This window comes from Venustampulla echinocandica, assembly GCF_003357145.1.
Source record: "Venustampulla echinocandica strain BP 5553 chromosome Unknown scaffold_4, whole genome shotgun sequence".
Classification (NCBI taxonomy): Eukaryota; Fungi; Ascomycota; class Leotiomycetes; order Helotiales; family Pleuroascaceae; genus Venustampulla; species Venustampulla echinocandica.
In genome coordinates, this window is record NW_022474209.1 from 1,029,938 (window position 1) to 1,050,197 (window position 20,260).

At 48.5% G+C, this 20,260-nt stretch overlaps 10 protein-coding genes across 10 annotated transcripts; 5 read left to right on the forward strand and 5 right to left on the reverse strand.

Annotated features, from left to right (window-relative positions):
* Nucleotides 1-67: 67 nt before the first annotated feature.
* On the reverse strand, nucleotides 68-1,636 carry BP5553_06633 (uncharacterized protein; the record flags this gene model as incomplete). Its single annotated transcript, XM_032015256.1, has 1 exon — nucleotides 68-1,636. One exon carries the CDS (start codon nucleotides 1,634-1,636, stop codon nucleotides 68-70), a length of 1,569 nt encoding a protein of 522 aa, XP_031868677.1.
* Nucleotides 1,637-2,468: 832 nt separating this feature from the next.
* BP5553_06634 (uncharacterized protein) lies at nucleotides 2,469-3,476 on the reverse strand (the record flags this gene model as incomplete). Its single annotated transcript, XM_032015257.1, has 2 exons — nucleotides 2,469-2,982; nucleotides 3,037-3,476. 2 exons carry the CDS (start codon nucleotides 3,474-3,476, stop codon nucleotides 2,469-2,471), a joined length of 954 nt encoding a protein of 317 aa, XP_031868678.1.
* Nucleotides 3,477-4,807: 1,331 nt separating this feature from the next.
* Nucleotides 4,808-5,170, forward strand: BP5553_06635 (uncharacterized protein; the record flags this gene model as incomplete). The annotated part of the gene is made up of 1 exon (XM_032015258.1): nucleotides 4,808-5,170. One exon carries the CDS (start codon nucleotides 4,808-4,810, stop codon nucleotides 5,168-5,170), a length of 363 nt encoding a protein of 120 aa, XP_031868679.1.
* Nucleotides 5,171-7,567: 2,397 nt separating this feature from the next.
* BP5553_06636 (uncharacterized protein) lies at nucleotides 7,568-9,243 on the forward strand (the record flags this gene model as incomplete). The annotated part of the gene is made up of 2 exons (XM_032015259.1): nucleotides 7,568-7,734; nucleotides 7,809-9,243. 2 exons carry the CDS (start codon nucleotides 7,568-7,570, stop codon nucleotides 9,241-9,243), a joined length of 1,602 nt encoding a protein of 533 aa, XP_031868680.1.
* A 522-nt stretch (nucleotides 9,244-9,765) lies between these two features.
* On the reverse strand, nucleotides 9,766-11,055 carry BP5553_06637 (uncharacterized protein; the record flags this gene model as incomplete). The annotated part of the gene is made up of 1 exon (XM_032015260.1): nucleotides 9,766-11,055. The coding sequence occupies one exon, from the start codon at nucleotides 11,053-11,055 to the stop codon at nucleotides 9,766-9,768; it is 1,290 nt and encodes a 429-aa protein (XP_031868681.1).
* A 597-nt stretch (nucleotides 11,056-11,652) lies between these two features.
* Nucleotides 11,653-12,654, forward strand: BP5553_06638 (uncharacterized protein; the record flags this gene model as incomplete). The annotated part of the gene is made up of 2 exons (XM_032015261.1): nucleotides 11,653-11,743; nucleotides 11,828-12,654. The coding sequence occupies 2 exons, from the start codon at nucleotides 11,653-11,655 to the stop codon at nucleotides 12,652-12,654; spliced, it is 918 nt and encodes a 305-aa protein (XP_031868682.1).
* A 168-nt stretch (nucleotides 12,655-12,822) lies between these two features.
* BP5553_06639 (Winged helix DNA-binding protein) lies at nucleotides 12,823-14,459 on the reverse strand (the record flags this gene model as incomplete). Its single annotated transcript, XM_032015262.1, has 4 exons — nucleotides 12,823-13,437; nucleotides 13,493-14,212; nucleotides 14,263-14,319; nucleotides 14,373-14,459. The coding sequence occupies 4 exons, from the start codon at nucleotides 14,457-14,459 to the stop codon at nucleotides 12,823-12,825; spliced, it is 1,479 nt and encodes a 492-aa protein (XP_031868683.1).
* Nucleotides 14,460-14,983: 524 nt separating this feature from the next.
* Nucleotides 14,984-16,105, forward strand: BP5553_06640 (uncharacterized protein; the record flags this gene model as incomplete). Its single annotated transcript, XM_032015263.1, has 3 exons — nucleotides 14,984-15,126; nucleotides 15,181-15,787; nucleotides 15,956-16,105. The coding sequence occupies 3 exons, from the start codon at nucleotides 14,984-14,986 to the stop codon at nucleotides 16,103-16,105; spliced, it is 900 nt and encodes a 299-aa protein (XP_031868684.1).
* A 1,062-nt stretch (nucleotides 16,106-17,167) lies between these two features.
* Nucleotides 17,168-17,728, reverse strand: BP5553_06641 (Thioesterase superfamily protein; the record flags this gene model as incomplete). Its single annotated transcript, XM_032015264.1, has 1 exon — nucleotides 17,168-17,728. The coding sequence occupies one exon, from the start codon at nucleotides 17,726-17,728 to the stop codon at nucleotides 17,168-17,170; it is 561 nt and encodes a 186-aa protein (XP_031868685.1).
* Nucleotides 17,729-18,567: 839 nt separating this feature from the next.
* Nucleotides 18,568-20,230, forward strand: BP5553_06642 (ALDH-like protein; the record flags this gene model as incomplete). Its single annotated transcript, XM_032015265.1, has 4 exons — nucleotides 18,568-18,891; nucleotides 18,969-19,023; nucleotides 19,081-19,875; nucleotides 19,929-20,230. 4 exons carry the CDS (start codon nucleotides 18,568-18,570, stop codon nucleotides 20,228-20,230), a joined length of 1,476 nt encoding a protein of 491 aa, XP_031868686.1.
* Nucleotides 20,231-20,260: the final 30 nt, after the last annotated feature.

Sequence of the window (20,260 nt, forward strand, 5' to 3'; positions counted from 1 at the left end):
CCAAGGATATAAATGGGCTTCTATACCCTTACTCGACAGAGGATGGAAGCATAAAACTCTCTATATCCTATTCCCCAGTCACATCCAAGATGTGCGTCCTCTTTCCGGTGACAACTTGCCTTCGGACTTCTATTCCCATATGAAAACTGTTGATTCCAAATTGAAAGTACATACGATCTGACTGGGGAACCCAGCGGCGTCTAAGCTGTTTATAGGAATTGAATACCTCTTCTAAAGTTTCGAGCGGGTCAAGTATGTCAGAATTGACAAGTAGAACATTTCTGGCAATTCTCAAAATAACAAAAATCTTTGTACTATCCACGGTTCGAAATTCGAGAGCGCCGATAAAGCCCATGGAGTTAGTAGGACTAGCTGCATGGAACATCAAATCTTTGGAGGTGGGTAAGACATCTGAGGAAATCGCGTTAGGAAGATGTGTATCATGAAGCCAAAAAATGCCATCCCCGGAACTAGAGATTTTCACCAATACATGCATGCACGCCTCTGCTGTGTGCCGTAGTCGCCGGTCATGGGCCACAAATATATGTTTCCGTTCGAATGTAGCAACTCTGTCGACGCTGATAAACTCTGGGTCGATATTCCACATCCTCACGAATAGATCGTTTTCCCGCGGTGCTTTCTGAAGATGTAGTCCAATAAGACTACCCGGATCACTGACACTTTCACAACTCAAAATAGCCAAGAATATCCCGGGCCATAGTTGTGCTAGAGGGAGTTCCAGGTTTATCCCCCTGTTGGTAGAAGTAAACTCGGTCTTCATCAACTTGGGTGATTGAATAATCGCACCACAGCCAAAAAAGGCTTTCGGGGAGGCGGCAAGGAGCCCTAGGCGGGTATACTCATTGGAAGGCCTATCCGGTGAGAGCAATTTTTTCTCGTTTCTCCAGGCGAAGAGAGAGTTATCATTCGAGACCTTCATAATACCCTCTTGAAGCCGAATGAACGCCCGCTGACCTTCCCCATAAAGTAAGGGCATATGGACGTCAAATATACCAAGCAAACAGTAGGCCATATCTTCCGGCCTACTTGTTTCTCTTTCGGCCGCCCAAGACATCTTTTGCGCGACGCTAAAAGCGTTCAAGTCCCAGTCCCCGTTTGAGAGCACATTAACATCAATACCCGTGATCTTGGAAATGGGCGACTGAAGGCTTGTTTTCGTTCCGACTTCCCACCAATCATAGTCGAAGAATATTACATTGGCCGGGGCAATGAGTTCTTGAAGGGTCCACCCTCGAGTGAACCACTTGCTTTTCGAGAAGGCAGACTTCGGGTCAAAAAGATCCATGCCTGACGGTAGATCTACCAAGTAGACGTAGCAGACATCAGCTCGTTGATACCATGAGTACATAGAATTAATAGCTTCAGATAGCTCCGAACTGCTGGTCTTATCTATGCAGCAGGTATCTATCCAGACGAATTCGAACCCATCCTCCACAGCTATTTCACAGCAGCGCTTGATTTTTGTGTAGCCCATCTTCTGACCTAGACCAGGAGCTTGGATATCTTGGAAAGAGACCTCTTCGTCGCCCCACGTGTGTGAAAGTATCGCGTATGGCGGAATCGATGACCCAATGAAATCCCTGAACTCGAGGGTAGTAGAGTTGAGAAGCCGCATCGTTGTTGGATACTGAAGACTTGTAGAAAACGGCCGAACAAGTGATATATCTACTTGTTTATCACTATTAGTTGAAGTTTGGTGGGCTTTTGGCCCAGTATAGGCAACTTCGGGAGGAGGTAGTTCGTTCTAAAAAGATCCGTGATGGTTGGAAGGAAGAGTGAGGCTGCGAACAGGGCTTACAATCATGTTCAGCCGCAGCGGTCCTTGTCCTTCCCTCCCTCGCTTGGCGGACAAATAGGTGCTGTCAGACCACAGGAAGCATCGCCAGCTGAATCTAACTTATTAGGCGCGATGAAAATCAGAGAACAACTCCCAATAAATAAAAGCATATGAGTAGTACGTGCACGTCAATATTGTTCGTAAACTTTTGACAGCCTCAGTACCCCTGCAAACTATTTTACCGCAATAGAATTCGTGTAGAGTTCTAGGCCGGACGAGCTATGAACTCAACATCAAATCAAGGTATAAAACCTACTCGTCTGCATTACGAGGGTATCCTCAGGGGAATTCGACTTTGTACGGATTGACTTCGGCTCCGCAAAGCACAAACGGGCTTGATAAGCATTAGGCATGCCTCCAGATATCCAGCTTCTGCCCTCAGGTTTAAGCCACACTTTCCATGGACCAACGGAAATGATATGTGCAATATGGGTGACGACCTTTTGGGGGAGCTTCCCTCGAAGACTGGATATCGAAATTGAATGGGATTGCCTAGGATCTCGCCGCGGGGTGCGTGTAATATTCAGTCATCTTGTAGGATCTTAGAGCAGTAAAGAACGAAGGTTTTATGATAGCAAACTCCAATATTTTTCCACTGCCGACTAGATATCTAAACAAAAAGTGATATATAAATCATGCTAAACATCATTAAAATGGCAAATTTTCCAAATTGGAGAGACTGCCCAGAGCTGGATGAAGCAGCGGGTGCTCCGTTCGAAGTCGTTGGCGACGACGATGAAGCTAGCGAAGATGATGCTGATGAGGCCAAACTGGCAGTCGCTGTGTTTGAAGCTTTTGCTTCCACAGATGTAGAAGTCGTACCAGCCATCAAAGTTGCCGTACCTGATGTAGCGGATGCTCCCAAAGTAGACGTAGCGGTATTAGCATTGAGCAAACTTGGAGGTGCATTATTCACAGCTTTCCCACAGGCTTGTAGTCTCTTCCATCCCTTTTCAAATGCTTCCGCCCACCATGGACCTCTCGAGACCAACAAGTAGCTGATAAAAGTCTTCGAAGAGATGGGTAAATCGTGCGCGGTCTGGTAGAAGGCGCCCGTGCATACGTCGTCGCAAGGGAAGGTGTCCGAGTTGTTTAATCGTTTGTAATGGCAATACGTACCATCACTGCGGCAATATTAGCAGTGGCACTGTCCACGTCGAGGATATTCTCAAACATACGTATCTTTACGGCAGCTGGACTTCCATGTATATTGAAGCAGCATCCCAACGGTATCTACATGGTCCAGTATAATGCCGGGAACATTGCTCTCGAGCGCTGAGTCTCCAGGCGCCGTGCAAGCCTCTTGAACACCCTTCACGTATGCCTCCAAAGAACTCTTACAGGCCGGCGCGCAAGTATTGTCGAAATCGGAGGGTGTGGGTTTGAAGACAGAGCGCATTGAGGCAACGAGACCGAGAAGTGTCGGGTCGCAATCGATATCGGCGCTGTATGCATTCTTGCAGGCTTCGGAGGTGGTTTTGCTGAGGCCGTTCTTGGTGGTGTAACTCCAATCTGGCCCGGAAATATCCAGACTAAAGGTCGCGCTCACAAGGTTGCAGAGACAGAGTGTCGCAATAGCAGATATCGAGATACGGGAAGAAAGCGCGGAGGGTCTCATGGCGACAAACAAGAGGAGCGCGGTAATATTAATATTATGTATATATTAATCAAGTACAGTACGTACTTCGTACAACGAAAATGACAGTGGTAGTTGAACGAGAGATCCAAATGAGCGACGGGATTGAAAGAGATCGAGGGGCATTAACTTGGGGGGAATAACAACGCGAATGGAAATATTATTTTCTCGGATCCCCGCGCCATCATCCAGAGATTTGAACTTGGGGCAATCTTATATTTCTCGGCAATCTTCCCTCAGCGACCCACAAATGGGGCTTACATCCCAATCTCCGAGCAATTCTCCCCCCGTTTGCTCGATAATGGATTCGGATATATATAACGCGCCAGTACTCGGCCTCACCAAGCTTGGGACAGGAATCTCGCCATTTTATAGTTTTAATATACAACCCTCACAATCCCAGAGCCATCGATCGTAACTTTGCGATAACTCTTTAAAATCCATGCGAAAGTCAGGGGATAAACGGCGTAGGTACGATGATAGCAGCTGAGCTTTGGAAAACTTAGGTGAAAATACTGCTATTGAGATTATATCCCGAAGAATGTGCAAATATATTGGGTTTGTTTAGTTACCTGGTCAATTAAATCATTATGTCATTGGATTCGGGGTTTTTGGCTGCAGGCTGATGGCCGTTTCTTCGCCACACATGCCATAGGTATTTTAGTATACTTTCTAAATCGATCCTGAAACAATGATCCTACCGAGAAACATCTTGCCAATCAGTCGATCACTGGTCGCTTACATGGCCTAAGGTCGGCCGCGTCCATCGCGGTTATATCGCTTGCAACATTGCTCAGCCACCACGTCTTAGGTGATATCCGGGCCCGGTCTTAGTGTTCCTATCACTATCCGTTCTACATCCGCGGTTCACAGGTTATTCGACGCGCAGTACCCCACCTACAGAGACTCCTACGAAGGAAAAGGTCTCTAAATAGGACAAAGTACTAAAAGTGCACATGTCACTCGGAGCTCTTATTCGACAGTTATTTTCGTAGACTTACTCACTTGGCAGCCGGGCAAGATGTCTCCCGGCGCAGTTCCAACCAACTTGATCATGGAGGATTGATCACTAACTATGGTATTGACAAGAATAACAGAGTGGCGAGAGATAGGGACAAGAAAAAATGTATATAACGAGGTCCGTTGGCAGCATGAAACAAGAAACATTCAATACCATCACATCACATCACATCACATCATCCTCTCAAGTCTCCAAATCATTTCATCGATTTTTCGCCCTCAGATATCAAACATCATCCAAGATCTAACACGATTTTCTATCCAAACCACAAAGAAACCTCCAATCCATCAAAATGAAGGTCTCATTCTCCGCCATCTTCGCCGCAGCACTCTTCTCCTCCCTCAGCTCTGCTGCTCCCACCAAGAATGCCGCCCCAACAGTCCGCGTCCAGCTAAACGGCATAAGCGGCGAAGACGCAATCCAGCGCGAAGTCCCAGCCGACAACTCTCCCTTCTCTCTCGGTGCTGCTCGAGACTTCTTCAGCGCCCAGATCGTGGATGCCGAGGGCTTGAGACAGCCCGCCTGCCAGGTCTTCTCCGATTTGAAGGGCCTGGTGCCAGCTAGTGAAATTTCCGTTACCACCACCGAGACGGAGTTGTTGCTCGGAAGCAGAGGATCTGTGCAGGTTGGGTCTTTGAGATGCTCTCATTTGTAGGAAGGAACCCTCGGAGAGGCGGAGTTAGGAACGGTGCATCGGGAGGACGGTTTTGGGTTGGGGGTTAGAGGCGTTTGTTTATCTTCTTGGGCTATATGATGCCAGCCACATTCTTTGAAGCCCTTTATAGAGACTGGGTTAGATGATAATATTCCAATCCCAAACATCATATTATTCATTTTCCACTGTCAACGTGACATACTGTGGTACATTGTAAAAGATTTGCGTTTGAGCGACGAGCGTAACTTTACCACGGGCGCTCACGGCATATTCGCTGTGGCCGTCCCAAGCACATTTGCATTTATCATGGTGGAAATTCATCAGCTCATGGGGTACTACTAGTGACGAACAATCTTTGCGGTGTTCCAATAGGCCTCTCCATATCAAGGTCATACTAAGATTCAAGGAAATTGTAAGCCCATAAGCCGGGATAGCAAGCAGCCTTGCTGCAAATTCAGTCGACGATTGATGACTACATCTCATCGCTATTAACAGGTATCCCAAACAAATCTCAAAGGAAAGACATAGAACGAAACCCCTTCACTTGAAACCAGGCCTGCGGCACCTTCGAGTGTAATGGTTTGGTGGCTGGCTGGAGCAGTTATGCTAAGAAGGTGTGTCATTATCCTAATAGGTGCGTTATTATTACGTTCTCATCCAAACGCCCCACGTGTGCCAAATAAAACCTCGGAGTTTCTGTAGCCACACCCACCCAAGTTTCTCAGTCGAATGGCAGTGCCAACGCAACTTCATTCGCATCACATCGCTCCTCGTCCAAAATCCAAAGTTTTGTCTCTCAGATTCAATCAACAGTTATATCCGTTGCATTTTTCGTGAGGGTTGATTTCATGTATTTTCCTTCATCGCCGTGTTTCGTTTTGCAAGCTCTCCATTCCCAATCACAGAGTCGAAGTGTTAGGGATCTGTTCATCCAGAGCAAACAATTTCTAGAAACGCGGCAACTCAAGGCCCGATGCTAGACGACGAAGTCATCTGATATTGGAGCTGCTCCTATATTCAGCAAGGCCTCTTTCGTTTTCTCATGCTTGCATACCTGTCCTTGAGTGCGAAGTTAGGTTACGCTGCTTAGGCACACGTTGTCCTTACGTGAAGAGAACACTGGTGGGCGCGATAATGGCGCAACTGCAGTTGGTCATCTTCTTCCTCTCCAGGACCAAGAGTTTGGCATCAAAATGAGCGCTTAAGCACCTCTTGTTGATGTTGGTCACTGCCACTGGGGTAGTGCTCCCAGGACGCCACTGATTTTTGAAAGCTAGCCCCCAAAGAATCCTATCCCCCATGTTTGTTGGGCCGTCTCTGAATTTTAATGACTGCAAGGCAATCACACGTTGGGTGATCATCAGGCTGCTGCTATTGCTTTCCTTCCCGGGTGTGAGTTGATATCCCGTCACAGTCACTGCCTGGTATGTACCACGGCATGTGATGAGCAAAGCCCCTCCGAAGTCGAGGCGTATGGCTTTCCGGATTTGGATAACCCTTGGCATGAGTGAATCCCTATAGGCTGTGGAATCACTATGCATCCGCGTTACACTATCTCGCATGCTACAGGCAGCAGGTTGGGTGTTTGCTCAGTGGAGAAGATGTCAACCCCAAGCGGCGGCAAAGGGACGATCTACCGAAGTACGAAAATCGGTGGAATTGTTAGGATCCAATACGCCATTTAGGCAAAGATCCGTTCCTTAATCGGATATTCACCGAATATTCTACTGCAATCAGCCTCGAAACGGGACAGTCAGGTTCGGAAAGGAGACTCGTCTTTGCCTTTGTGCAGATGAAACAGGAACAATGTGGCGTATCACAACTCGGCCCATGCAGCCCTCGACAGCCCGGCAAAGCCCATAACCAATTTCAATGGAAAAGCTAGGAAGTTCCGAAGGAAGTTGGAGTTGGGGTTTTTGGGGTTGTTGGGGCGGTAGGAGCTGTTGGAGTTGTTGGCGTTAGGTGTTGGTTCTAAGTTGGTGTTGGTAGTTGGACTCCAATAGTCGACCCGGCCCCCTACTTCAGCGTAGTACAACAAATCGCTTGCGATTGGCGAGAGCAGATGTGCACGGGTGGTGTGAGCCACGGCTGAGCAACCAAAGTGAAACCTCCAAATCCCGCAATTTGGAAGTCTTCCCCTTTGTCCGCTTTATCTAATTCATGAGGCCCACGATTCCGCCAAACCTTGGTCACCACCCCGCTAGCCTTATACCCATTTTGTGCCATTGTTAGCGCGTTTACCGGCTTTCAACTATTGATCAAATCGCTCAACGAAAAATCAACACAACCAATATTGCCAACCCTTTTTACTTCATGACTGACTTGAGCAACTTGAGCGAGCTGCTGAAGCGGGTTGAGTTCCTTCCAAGGAATCAAAGAGATCAGATGTTGGCAAAAATGCAAACAGAGTTGGGATGTGCTCTCCCACCAGCCTCCCGGCATGCCATCACCTTCCATCTTCCTCAATGGTCCAGTCTTGTCCCCTTCATCGAGAAAGACCAGGTCGGAGCACTCAATAGCGGCTATCCTCATATGCTATGGCATGACGATGTCAAAGACGTAATGTTTCCCAGCCACACCTCCCTCGGCCTATTGAATAACGTCCAACCCAGCTTATAACTAAAATTTTCAAACACAGCAACACTCGTGAAGGCCAAACGGCTTTTATTTTTACATCTTCCGTTTCCGCAGCGGAATGTAAAGAATATGGGACCGCCGCTGATCGTGGCAAGGAGAATATGCTGTCCCCAGAAGACATATCAATCCGCGTTTTTGATGTGAAGGGTGAGATACGGCTCTACGTCGTCATCTTTCCCGAATCCAAACTCCCCATCCTTCATCCCTTCTGGCAGGTATCGGGGAGGGGCATCTCCTCACGTCTTGCTGAGGAATGCCTCAAGAACATTGAGACGCTGCGGGAAATCACCGAGGGATCAACAAGCCCGATACCAACGGTAAAAGAGTCAGAAGCTCATTCCAAAATCCGAGACCGGATCGCGAAGCTTCTAGAACGTGCGCCTATCGGGGCCCCCCGGAGGGTAAAGGTAGCCCCAGAAGATGTCTATCTCTTCCCATCAGGGACGGCTGCGATTTACTCGGTCCACCGGCATCTATTGGAGGCGCGTTGCTCAAACCCGGCCCTCTTTGGGTTTGCTTTCCATAATACCCTCCAAATTTTCGACTTTTTCCAACCAGGCTACAAACTCTTTGGCCGTGGAACGGATGATGAGCTAGTTGACCTAGAAGAATTTCTCGAGGCACAAAAGGAAGAAGGGGAGAACGGCCAGGCAATTTGGGCTGAATTTCCTAGCAACCCGCTCCTAACGGCCCCTCAGCTGAACCGTTTACGGGAACTGGCAGATAAATACGGAAGTCTGCTCATTGTAGACGACACAATTGGAGGCTTCTGCAACGTTGACTTGCTGAGTGATGGGGCCGACATGATCATAACATCGCTCACCCGGGCCTTCAGCGGCCACGCCGACGTGATGGGTGCAAGCGTGGTCCTCAACCCAGCCTCACACCGATACAGCGAACTAAAGGACATCTTCAACAGGCACTTCGTCAACGATTACTACACTCTTGATGCCATTGCTATGGAGAAAAACAGCCGAGATTATCTGGCTCGATCGGCCATTTTAAACGCCAACTCCCTCGCACTGGTCAAATTCCTTGACACCAAAGCAAAGGACCCGAACAGCACCGTGCGGCAGGTCGATTACCCTACCACCTCCTCGTCAGTTGTCAATTACACGGCTTATATGCGCCCTGGCGCATCAGACTTCAAGCCCGGTTACGGGTACGTGTTCACCGTCGAGTTCGAATCTATCGAGGCTACCCAGGCATTCTATGACAATCTGGATACCCACAAGGGACCACATATCGGCGCTCATTTGACAATAGCGCTACCTTATGTGAGATTTTGGTATAGTGGTCAGTTGGAGTGGGTTGAAAAGTTTGGGATGAGGGAGACTCAGGTGAGGATCTCTCCGGGTTTGGAAGATACTGGGGAGTTAGTGGAAGTGTTTAAGGCTGCAGTAATGGCCGCCGATGAAATTGAAATGCCCAAGTAAGACAAATATTCGGGAAGAGTTTTGGTTTTCAAGGGAGAAACGAGCCGAGTTGAAGGTGTGGGAACTTAGAAATGATTACCCGGAGAAGACTCACACAGAGTGCACTCGCAGGAGAGGACTGAGGGGTGGTACTGAAAGGTCGGGCCAGGAAACTGCTTTTCAATTTGGGCCGCGTTAAATGCTAGCACCATTTCATATTCCAAGAGATATCACAAGCTTACCATTCTAATGATATTCTCCAATGCAGCATCAACATGTATGCAAGTGCATGCGACCCCTTTATTCAATACCATAAATTTTTATCTGCTACAGATCATATTCTGCTGTGACTTGACAAAATCATAAATGATAGGTTTTAGTCTATATAAAATATTTCTCTAAAGGTATGCCAACGCTTTTCCAGTTATTAGGGGCAGGAGAGAGAAACGAAGCTGGATAAATCTTCTGAAACGGGTAAAATTAACACAGAATAGCGAAATCAAAAAGAGAACAGCTCATATTTTCCAACGCAGGCCATGACCATTAGCCAGCAACGTATGTGCTTTCAGCATTCGTAGATGGAGGAACCCACATCTTCCAAGCCACCATATCCCCAAGTTCCTTCTGCACCTCCCACATGCCCTCCTTATAATCACTTAAACTCTTTCCGGCCCTCCGTACACTTTTGATACCAACCTTCGGCGCATCGTTCCCACCCTGGATCTCTTTTCCCTTCCCAGCATCCTCTCCATCTCCCCACACCCTCTCAAACCAGTCGCCTAAATTATCTAGCACCGTCTTCGCCTGCGCGGGCCGTCCACTAAATGTATAATTCCACATCGGCTCTTTTAGAATTAAATCATGTTTTCCATAATACCATTGATCCTCCAACTTCCCCCTCTCGTCATCGGGAACAATGTACACTTCCTTAATCGGCCGGTTCCTTAACGCATAAAGAGAATTACGAAGGGGCTCCCAAGTCCCGTGAGGGGCAGCTGCTCGAAGCCAGAGCTTGCGGTCCAGTGCTAAGTATTGCAGCCTCGGCAGCTCCTGGGGGGAGACGGTGCAGAGGAATTTTTCTAGGTGTTGGGGGGAGAATTCAGGACCGAGGTAGATGATATCCCTATCATACGCTAAATAAACCCGCTGTGGGGAATATGGCATAACTCTCTCCAACACTTCCCCTGCCCTCCTCCTCCGATGGAGGGTCCCCCGCCGTGGTGCCCAAACTCGGTATTCGCGCTCTGCAAACTCATTCTTAGGGTGATAACGCCAGGGAATGTATAACTCTGATTCATCGTAACCTTCCCAGACGGACACGCCAACTTCCACTAGCTGATAGACCCTTAGGCCTTCAAGACGGGACTCACGGTTCACTTGCAGGACTGGAGGCGGGGAGTGAGGCCCAGCACTTATTTTGAGGGGGGAGGAAGGGTTGGATGGTTTCCAAGTGCGGAGCTCGATCACCCGGGGGTTGGAAGTGGAGAGGGCCCAGATTTTGAGGCGCAGCTCAGGAGGGAGGCGGGAGAAGTTGGGAAATGTTGGGGGCGCTGAATGGGAGAGTTGGTGATATATCTGCTGATTCTTTGGGCGGGGAATAATGAGGGAAGAGGGTGTGGGGATCCATTTTATGTGAGGATTGGGCGTATAGTAGGGGCCCGTTGTAGGGGCTGGGAAGGGACGTGATGCTAATGACGTTGATGTCGATGTTGGTGGCACTGGGGCCAAGTAGGCAGTTGTTATATTTACCCGGGTGATAGTTGGACCTGGTCTATAGGACGAATTTAACAACTCGTGTGACGTGCAAGCCGGACAAGAACATCGGTATGACATTGTGGACTGGCTATGATGGGAGCGAAAATGTGATCTGCTCTGAGATATGAATTAGTAAAGTGGGAGAAAAGAGTAGACAACTTACCTATTAGAATTATGACTATACCGTCGTCAAACTTCCCCTTTCTATCTCTTCTTTTTTGTGCTTTACACTCCATCTCGACGTCGACATTATAACCTTCGACGCTCATTCATATATATCTGCCAATGCAGCTCTCGCCCAGACCCAATCCATCTCGCTCAATCTCACCCTCTCTTCAGCCAATAATCTCGCCCTATCCTACGAGCCCAACGCCCTGTTACTGGGTCCATGTTGCTCAAAATAAGGCGATCCATCGATGGTTCGCCAATGCCATGTAGTTGGTCGGTAAGGCTGACGGCGGCGGGGTGAGGAAATAGACGAGGTTTCTCCCCTATCGCCGATCAGCTTTATCGCTCAGCAACATCAACACCACCCAATAGATGTCCAGCCTCACGTCTCACGCTGCTGCATATGCAAGACGAATCCTCTTCAGCCCATCACGTCAATTCGGGGCCTTTGCCTCATTCTCGAGCACTTGCGCCATCACTCGCAGCAATAGGATAGGAATAGTAACTATGGCAACAAATGGTGTTGACGCCTCGTCTTTACCAACGAGTCCACCTAAAGAGGAGGGTCCTAGGAAATTGAAGATTTTAATGCTCCATGGTACGAAGTACCTCTCCCCCATTCCTCCCCTGTCGCTCTGCTCAAAATGTCTGACGACCAACTAACAATAACAATTATTACCAGGCTACACACAATCCGGCCCCCTCTTCCGCTCTAAAACCCGCGCGTTGGAAAAACTACTTCAAAAATCCTTCCCTACATCCAAAACGTCTCCCTATCCCGGAGGTGTAGCCCTCCTCTACCCCACGGCTCCGATCCATCTCCAACCCGCCGACATCCCAAACTTCTCGGGCACCTCTGAAACCACAGACGAGGCCAAAGAAGAGCTCGATGCCTGGGGTTGGTGGACAAGATCCTCCTCCCCTTCCTCGGCGGCCCCATCCTCTGCCGATGCAGACGTACGGTATGATGGACTATCGGACGGCTTAGCAGTGATAAAGGACACGATCCTCGCCGCAGGAGGGGTAGACGGAGTTATTGGGTTTAGCCAGGGTGGATGCGCTGCACTGTTCGTTGCCTCATTGCTCGAACCCTCCCGCTCTGCATCATTCTCTGCCCACAAACCAGATGGGGTGGATTACCCAGAAGGGTGGGCTGAACTCTTTAAATTGCAAGAATCGGTTACCGGAGGAGCATTAAAGTTCGCTGTGTCGTATAGTGGATTCTACGCACCAGGTAGACGACACATTCCATTTTACGAACCTAAGATTGGGACGCCGAGTTTGCATTTTATTGGCAGTTTGGACAGTGTTGTGGATGAGACTCTGAGTACGGGGCTTGTGGACAGATGCGTGGAGGGCAAGAGTAAAGTGGTATATCATCCAGGCGGGCACTTTGTGCCCGTTGGGAAGGAGATGGGCGCCGTGCTTGTGGGTTTTGTGAGAGATTGCTGCGTGCATAAGGAAGAGAAGAAAGAGGAGAGTGTGGAGGACATGGATGTCCCGTTTTGAATTACTATCCAGGTTGCATAGCGTGGAGTTTTTGGGCATACCGAAACGAACATTCATAGATGGGTTAGACGAGAAGATGGCTCATAGCATGTGTGGTACCTCATATCTAGACTAGTATACAGCGGTATTACGATAGAGAAATAAGCTTTTAGAATCACGCCTTGCCGTCTAATGGGCCTTTCCGGCTTTTGACCCCTTAGGGGCCTTCGTCGGCTGAATCCGGGCCATCATTTCCTCCTTGGTGATCAAGTGATCAATTCTCTCCAACAATCCCAATAAACTCTTCATATTCCCGCTCCACTCATTCAGAACATCATCCGCGTCTCTTGGCTTAGCAAAATTGACGATGCGTGCGGGCCGATCGATCTTCGCGTAAACGGTCTTCGCTGTGACCAGCTCGCTGATGTACTTCTCCGTCTCGTCTTCAGTCAAGTCAAGAAGTTGTGTCAATCGGGGCATTTGGATTCGGGTATAGTATTTTGCGACCACACGAACGTTGTGTTCAATAACACGCTTGCGTAGATCTTCCCATCGCTTATTGGCCTTGGGGTCTGAGGATTGACCGGGCTGGGCATCGAAGACGTCGGTACTGCAGAGGTGAGGACCGAAGACTTTCGCGACCTCTGGCCATCGCATGAGCTCGTGGACGGTGAAGAGTTTGAGGAGTTGTGCATCTAAGGCGACTTGGGTGTTTCGGCTATCTTTGTGGACGCGGTGGAGGAGGTCAGATTGCTCATTGTCGTATGGGGCGAGGATAACATAATAGATGATTCTTTGCAGGATCTAGAGGGAGTTAGGAGGGAACAGGCGGGAGAATAGTAGACGGCGGAAATCTTACCGATTGAAGCTTCTGGGAATCCTCCTCCACTGCTTCAGTGTCCAGAACCTGTCTATAGTGCTTACAAGCATCGAGATACTTATCATCGTGCTTCGCCAGAGTAATCTGTTGCTCGTAGTATCTCAACTTTAGGTCCGTAACATCGTCCTGCACGGGCTCCGGTACATCCTCTCCTTTTTCTCTCTTCTTTTCACGGTCCTTCTTCTCCTTGTCTAGCTGCTCCTGGCTCTTCTTGGGCTTTCTCGACAAATATTTCGTGCTGATTTTCCGACTCAGAATCCCTGCCTGCGTCCAGTCTTCGCTTTCTATGCACAATGCAACCTGGGCCAATATAAATTCAGTCTTCTCCCGTCGTTCCATAGACCCAAACGTCTCCACTTGGAGCTCGCACAGAATATCCGTAGCCGACTTCAGATCGCCCTGTTCTTTCTTGATGTCCGACAGGATCTTGGTGACGCGAGCCCGCTCGACTTCAACAAAAATTTTGCCTTCAGTGACTGTTCGTAGGGTCTCGATGACAGATAACCTTGTTTCCATATCCGGTGCTGAATCTAAAAAGCCCATCACTGTCTGCACCATCTTGGTTGCAGCCTGCTTGAGCTGGCCATGCTTCTTGGATAGCAGCAGCACCTGTTCATTAAGCAGACCCCAATCCCCTGAATCTTTGGCAATGGTGACTAATGCGACGAGAATCCGAGATGTAGATGCCAGGTCTGATGCCTTTTCCTCCAGTTAGCACGCCCATTACGATCCGGCAGGGAGTGGCTCACCTGTCGGGTTTGTTTTTCCAGTGCTGTCAGTTTCTCGATAGCTGCTTGCACATTTGTCTATAAAGATTATCAATGACTGTTTCATAGATGCGCACAAGTTATCGTCATACCTTGGCAAGCTGCTCAGCTTCAGGAAGCTGTTTGTCAACCTCCTTGGAGAAGTCCTTGTCGGGCTTCAGCACCTGGCCTTCCGACATGATGGGCAGAAGATGCTGATGATTGGTATGCAGGATTCGGATTGGTACTCGGAAGTATGCTGGAAATGGGAGGCAAGGCAGATAGGAACGTCGAGAAGTCGGGCGCGAGACTTGGAGGAAGTTGAGATGGGGAGCTATGGGATGTTTAGGTTGGAAGCTTGACGCGGCAACGTTGAAGTTGCACTATTGGTCGCCTCCGTCAGCCTCGCCCTGCTTAAGTAAGTATAACCAATGTCACGTGTTCACCGAACCCGCGTCACGTGTGAAGCGTGATGTTCGCGAGTCGTCGCGCAACAGTACAAGGCGAGCCACGCGACAAAAGTACAAGGTGATAAATAAGTACAGTATTAATTAAGGCGGTCAATTATAATAGTCGCGCGGTGAGAGATCGCCTACTTCAAAGAGCCAGATTTTGTTTAAAACAATGTCAAAGTCAACCTCAAACAGCCTGTTCGACTACTATCGCACCTGGCCACCAAAACACAAGGTTGCTCGTCCTAGATAAGCAAACAGTGCTGTGTAACATGCTGAGCTTCGTCAGTGGCAGTGGTGCCCGTTCGAGGAGATCAGCGCAGCAAATTTCCAGCTCTGAGCCACGTGGTGAAGTCGAAAACATGTCCTCAACAGCTCCCCGTCGGTCAGCAAGGCTCCCGTTGCCCGGATTCAGGTAAGACAGAGTGTAGGGAATAATACATTACAATCAGCTAACCATACGCTTCAGTGGCCCGCAATCTATAGTAACCATACATGTCAGCCGAAACAAAAGGAAGCAGACCTTTCTGGTCCATAAGCAATTTATTTGCTTTTACTCTAGTTATTTCAATGCCGCGTTCAATGGTGAATTTCAAGAGGGCCAAACACAAACCCTTGAGCTAGAAAACGTTTTTCCGAGTCTGTTTGCTATATTTGTCAACTGGATCTACACCCAGAAGATCGTGGCCGACGACAATTATGCACCCACTCTGTTTTCTCTGATTCAGCTTTGGATTCTCGCCGATAGGCTACTTGTTCCGAAGCTCCAGAATAAAATACTTGGTCAACTAGAGATTCGCCGAGCAGATAATGTCCCCTTTTCCGGTGAAACACTTGCTTCTTTCTACAATCACACGGTAACCGGGAGCCCTTTACGTCGGTACCTCGCAGCTTGGTGTTCGAACGGTATCGAATGCAAAATCAAATTAGCCGATGGGTATCCTCAGGAGCTACTGATTGACATATTTAACTGGAACTTGGAACATAACAATACGCACCCAGGTTACTTTACGGACAAGCAGATAAAGGATTTATTTTGGGTTAAGTCGGAGGAAGATGATGTTATAGACCGAGAGGTACGGAAGTATCGTAGATATCAACTTACTTGATTGAGTCTAACATGTTATATCTAGTCAAAGGGTTTTTGAAATACTCACTAGATCGCCGGGTCGCCGTCACGTCATCTTGTAGCTTGGGAATTCGCCACTGTTTTACTGCTACTCCTAATTTACTTAACGTGGCAGAGGTTACTTGGACTCCAAATCCCTTTTCAAGGTGCATTCAAGATTGTACACAACTTATACAGCGCCATCTTGGTGTTGCCTTATTTGTATAGGCAACAGAAGGATGCCGCCATCTTTCACAACTGTTGGGGCACTCAAGCTACTTTCTAAACATACATAAAAGTGCCGGTGCGCACTGATACATGGTGGTGGATCATAGATACAGGCCAGCATATTCCTGGTTACTAGCACACGCCAGAGGTTTGCGGTTCGGAGACGAATGTATTTCCACCCGCAATCAAAATAGAAATTACATTTCCTCAGAACCGGTGATGATTAAAATGCACAACATATGTTTGATTCACGCTCCAGCTATGAATAATTTAATCAAACATTCACACAGGCCACAAAACTAACACACTACATAAGACCCGTCCCTCTCGACCTGTTCCATCACTCTCCGAAATACCTTGCTCCTCACTAAGCCAAATCCCAAACAATACAATCCCAGACTCCCACGATTCCAGCCACAAAGTAGTGATGGCGAGTCTCAGAGGCAGAGTCAATCTATACCTACCTGATGGAACCCTAAACGGATACATGTTCGAAGCTTCCTATCACGTGAAGTGTTGCGATTGCCTTCGACATGGCGGCTACGTTGTAAGCCACTTTGTGATCATGGGCTTGTTATTACCAGCCTTGGCTTGCAATGTCTGCAATCACGAGATGTGCGGCTATTGTGAAGGATCGGCAGACGTTATAGCTTACGGCGAAAGCGTATACGCTCAAAATAAAAACAGCCAGCCACAGATCAACCAGCCTACGTTGAAGCGGCCAAGCAAGGCAACTGACGATAATAACAGACAGAAATTATATTACGTCTGTCGGGGCGATGTTTGCCGTGGCTGCTGTTACTGCACCACAGTTGTCGGGTGTAGTTATGAATGCGATGACCCTAGGTGCCTTGGTGGTTCAATTCGCGGTCACTAAGAAAGCTTTCAGGCCCATCAAATGAGTGCGGGGACGAATAGGAAGGCGGACTATTGAAAGGTATTCGTTGAGTTACACGAATAGTTTATTGAAACACCACCTTCCTTTATCAAAATCTAAGGGTCTATAAGTGTCATATAAATCGTAGGATAGTTGAATGGATAAGGCGTGTGGAGCTGGCCATGAGACTTCCCAGCACAAATAGCCTTCCTGGGGCAGCCTGATTGCGCATGACATACCTCATCATAAGTTCGGCTGTCTTCCCTTTATCCTAACCCATAAAGAATCCGCCTTCGCCAACACAACTCCTTCACTGTCCCTTATTTCCGCATCCATAAGGTACTTCTTCGCCGTAACCTCCCTACACCTCGCCACAACCAACACAGTCGCAGGTGTCGGTACTTTCTTCAAATACGACACATTCAACTGTGCTGTGACTGCCCCATTACTCAGGGGATCCCCATCATGGCGTTCATTGGTTATGGTCAGAATCCCCATCACATCGTCCATAAGTGTGGCGATAATGCCCCCATGGAGGACATCCGGGAATCCATTCATACCAGAACCGAGAGTCACTAGTGTCCGCACTTCAGGGATCCATGACTCTCCAGGTGTGGGGCACTTGTAGAAAGAAATGCAAGCTCGAATGGCATTATGAGTTTTGAGCGTTTCGGCAGTCAAGGAATCCTCAGTGGAAGCTTTGGGCTGGCGGGAATCGGTGGGCGTAATCACGAAGGTGGGGTCTTGCAACAGGGCGGAGCACCATGGGATGGACTGGAAGTGGGCGAGATCTGGCTCCTCCATCTTTATTTCACAGCACGGAAACTTGATATGGGGTATGGAAGTATGGATAGATGTCCGCAAAGGAAGAGCATCTGTTGTTGTTGAGAATAGGTTCCCGAGCCTCGGCAGAACGCCGGCCCGGGAAAATGGGTGCGCTAGTTCCGTCTGGGCATCTCTACCGCAATACGAAGTATCAGACCCCTTTTTGACATTCTCTCCGCTCTTCTACATACCGAGTACATTAACAAGGCGAGTACGACACACACCGCATTGCTTGTATGTACTTCATACCCTGTATGATACTGCGGCTTACTCCTTAATTCCTAAGTCCTGCCTCTCCGAGTTATTTTTGGAAAGTTATATCCGCTGGCATCAATACGAGTCCACATGTCGAGCTCAACATCCCTTCCATGTCTTCAGTCTGTTGTTTCCTATTTATTTCTAATAATAAACAACTACTCGAAGTACGAGTCCCATACGGAGCACTTCTTAAATCGTGCCATTAGTCTAGAACCCAAAACGGAAGCACTCTAGAAGCCCATATTACCGGCAGATCTACAAGTCCATGCCCGTCGACTGTGGGGCCCGGGGCCCGGCGTGGGGCATATCACGGAGACTTTATGGACACCAATCTGCGCGTGAATAAACCCGCCAGACCCCGCAGTAGATCTTCGGCCTATACCAACGGGTAGCGCTGCTGTAGGTGTTGGAAGTACGGATGATTGCCCTCACAGTTTCACTGATATTAAATTGCTTGGTATTTATCATCTGTTCATCGCCAGAAAACCATACGCTACAACAATAGCCATCTATACCCATACATAAAGGAAGCATCTTCTATTGACAGGTTCCAAGCAGCCATGGGATCGACAGAGGATACGAAAGGCCCGAACGGGACCTTGGTTGACTTCACAACGTTCCAAAACATCATCGACGGCTCACTCCACGGCAGTACTGAAATCCACCAAGGTATTAATCCTTCGAACGGAAAGCCTCTCTGGGATGTACCAATCGCCAGTGCCGACGACCTCAATGTAGCTGTGGCAGCAGCACAGAGAGCATTCAAGACCTGGTCCAAGACAAAATGGGAGGACAGGCAAGAGATATTGGGCAAGATTGCGGCCGAGTTTGGGAAATACCAGGAGCAGATGGGAGAGCTACTTATGCTTGAGGGAGGAAAGCCCGTGAGTATCCTACATAAAAGGGCGGCTTTTTTGGAAGGGCCAATGAATAGTTACAGTGACGATACTAATATTTGCAGATTCAATTTGCAAAGATTGAAGCCTGGGCCGCCGGTGAGGGATTGCGGTACTGCGGTTCGTCGAGCCTCTATCCCCCACAAGTTATACTACAACTAACACTTCTAAATACAGCATCGGAAGGTCCCTTCGCGGATGAAGTACTCGAAGATGATGAGAATCTCCGCCTCACAATGCGCCACACCCCCATCGGTATCGTAGGTGCCATCTGCCCATGGAACTTCCCCCTCGCAATCGCCATGAACAAAATCGCCCCAGCCCTCCTCACCGGATCCTGTATCATCGTGAAACCCTCCCCATTCACCCCCTATAGTGTTCTCAAATTCGCCGAGATCGCCCAAGCCTTCTTACCGCCTGGCGTCCTGCAAGCCATGAACGGAGACGCCAAATTAGGTCCTCTTATGACGGAACACCCAGATATTGCGAAGATCTCCTTCACGGGCTCAAGTGCCACTGGAAAAAGAGTCATGGCATCTGCTGCAAAGACTCTCAAGAGGGTAACACTCGAGCTCGGAGGAAATAGCGCCTCTATCATCTGCCCCGACGTAGACGTGAATAAAATTGCCCCTAAAGTGGCATTAGGAGCATTTTACAACTCCGGCCAGCTGTGCATAGCAAGTAAGAGACTATACGTGCATAAGGATATCTACCAGGATATGATGAAGGCTTTGATTGAGGTCGTGAAGGGATGGAAGGTAGGTCCCACATCTGAAGAGGGATTGATGCTTGGACCAGTGCAGAATGAGATGCAGCATAACATCGTGAAGGGATTTTTTGAGGACTGTGCGACCAATGGATATGAATTTGCGTTGCCAGGGGAGGTCGGAAAGTCTGATGGATTCGTAATCCAGCCTGCCATTTTGGATAACCCCCCAGATGAGTCAAAGATTGTGCGAGAGGAGCAGTTTGGTATGCGTTCTCATTCCTGTCTACGTATAGCCTCCACTAATGGTTTTGAATAGGCCCCATTGTCCCAATGATGAAATGGGATAACGAAGCTGAGTTGCTCGCCCGCGTCAATGACACGAATACGGGTCTCGGTGGTGCCGTCTGGTCATCTGATCTCGAGCAGGCACAGAGAATTGCAAAACAGATTGAGGCTGGAACGATATGGATTAACAACAATGAAATGCCGCTCTCCAGGGCGTACTTCTCGGGCCACAAGGAAAGTGGAATTGGTGGCGAAGGCGGCAGGCTTGGCTTGCTAGCGTATATGAATACCCAGGTTATTCATATGTATAAGTCCGACGTGGGCAGGTCGTGAGGGCTTTTGATAAATCACATATTGGGCTTT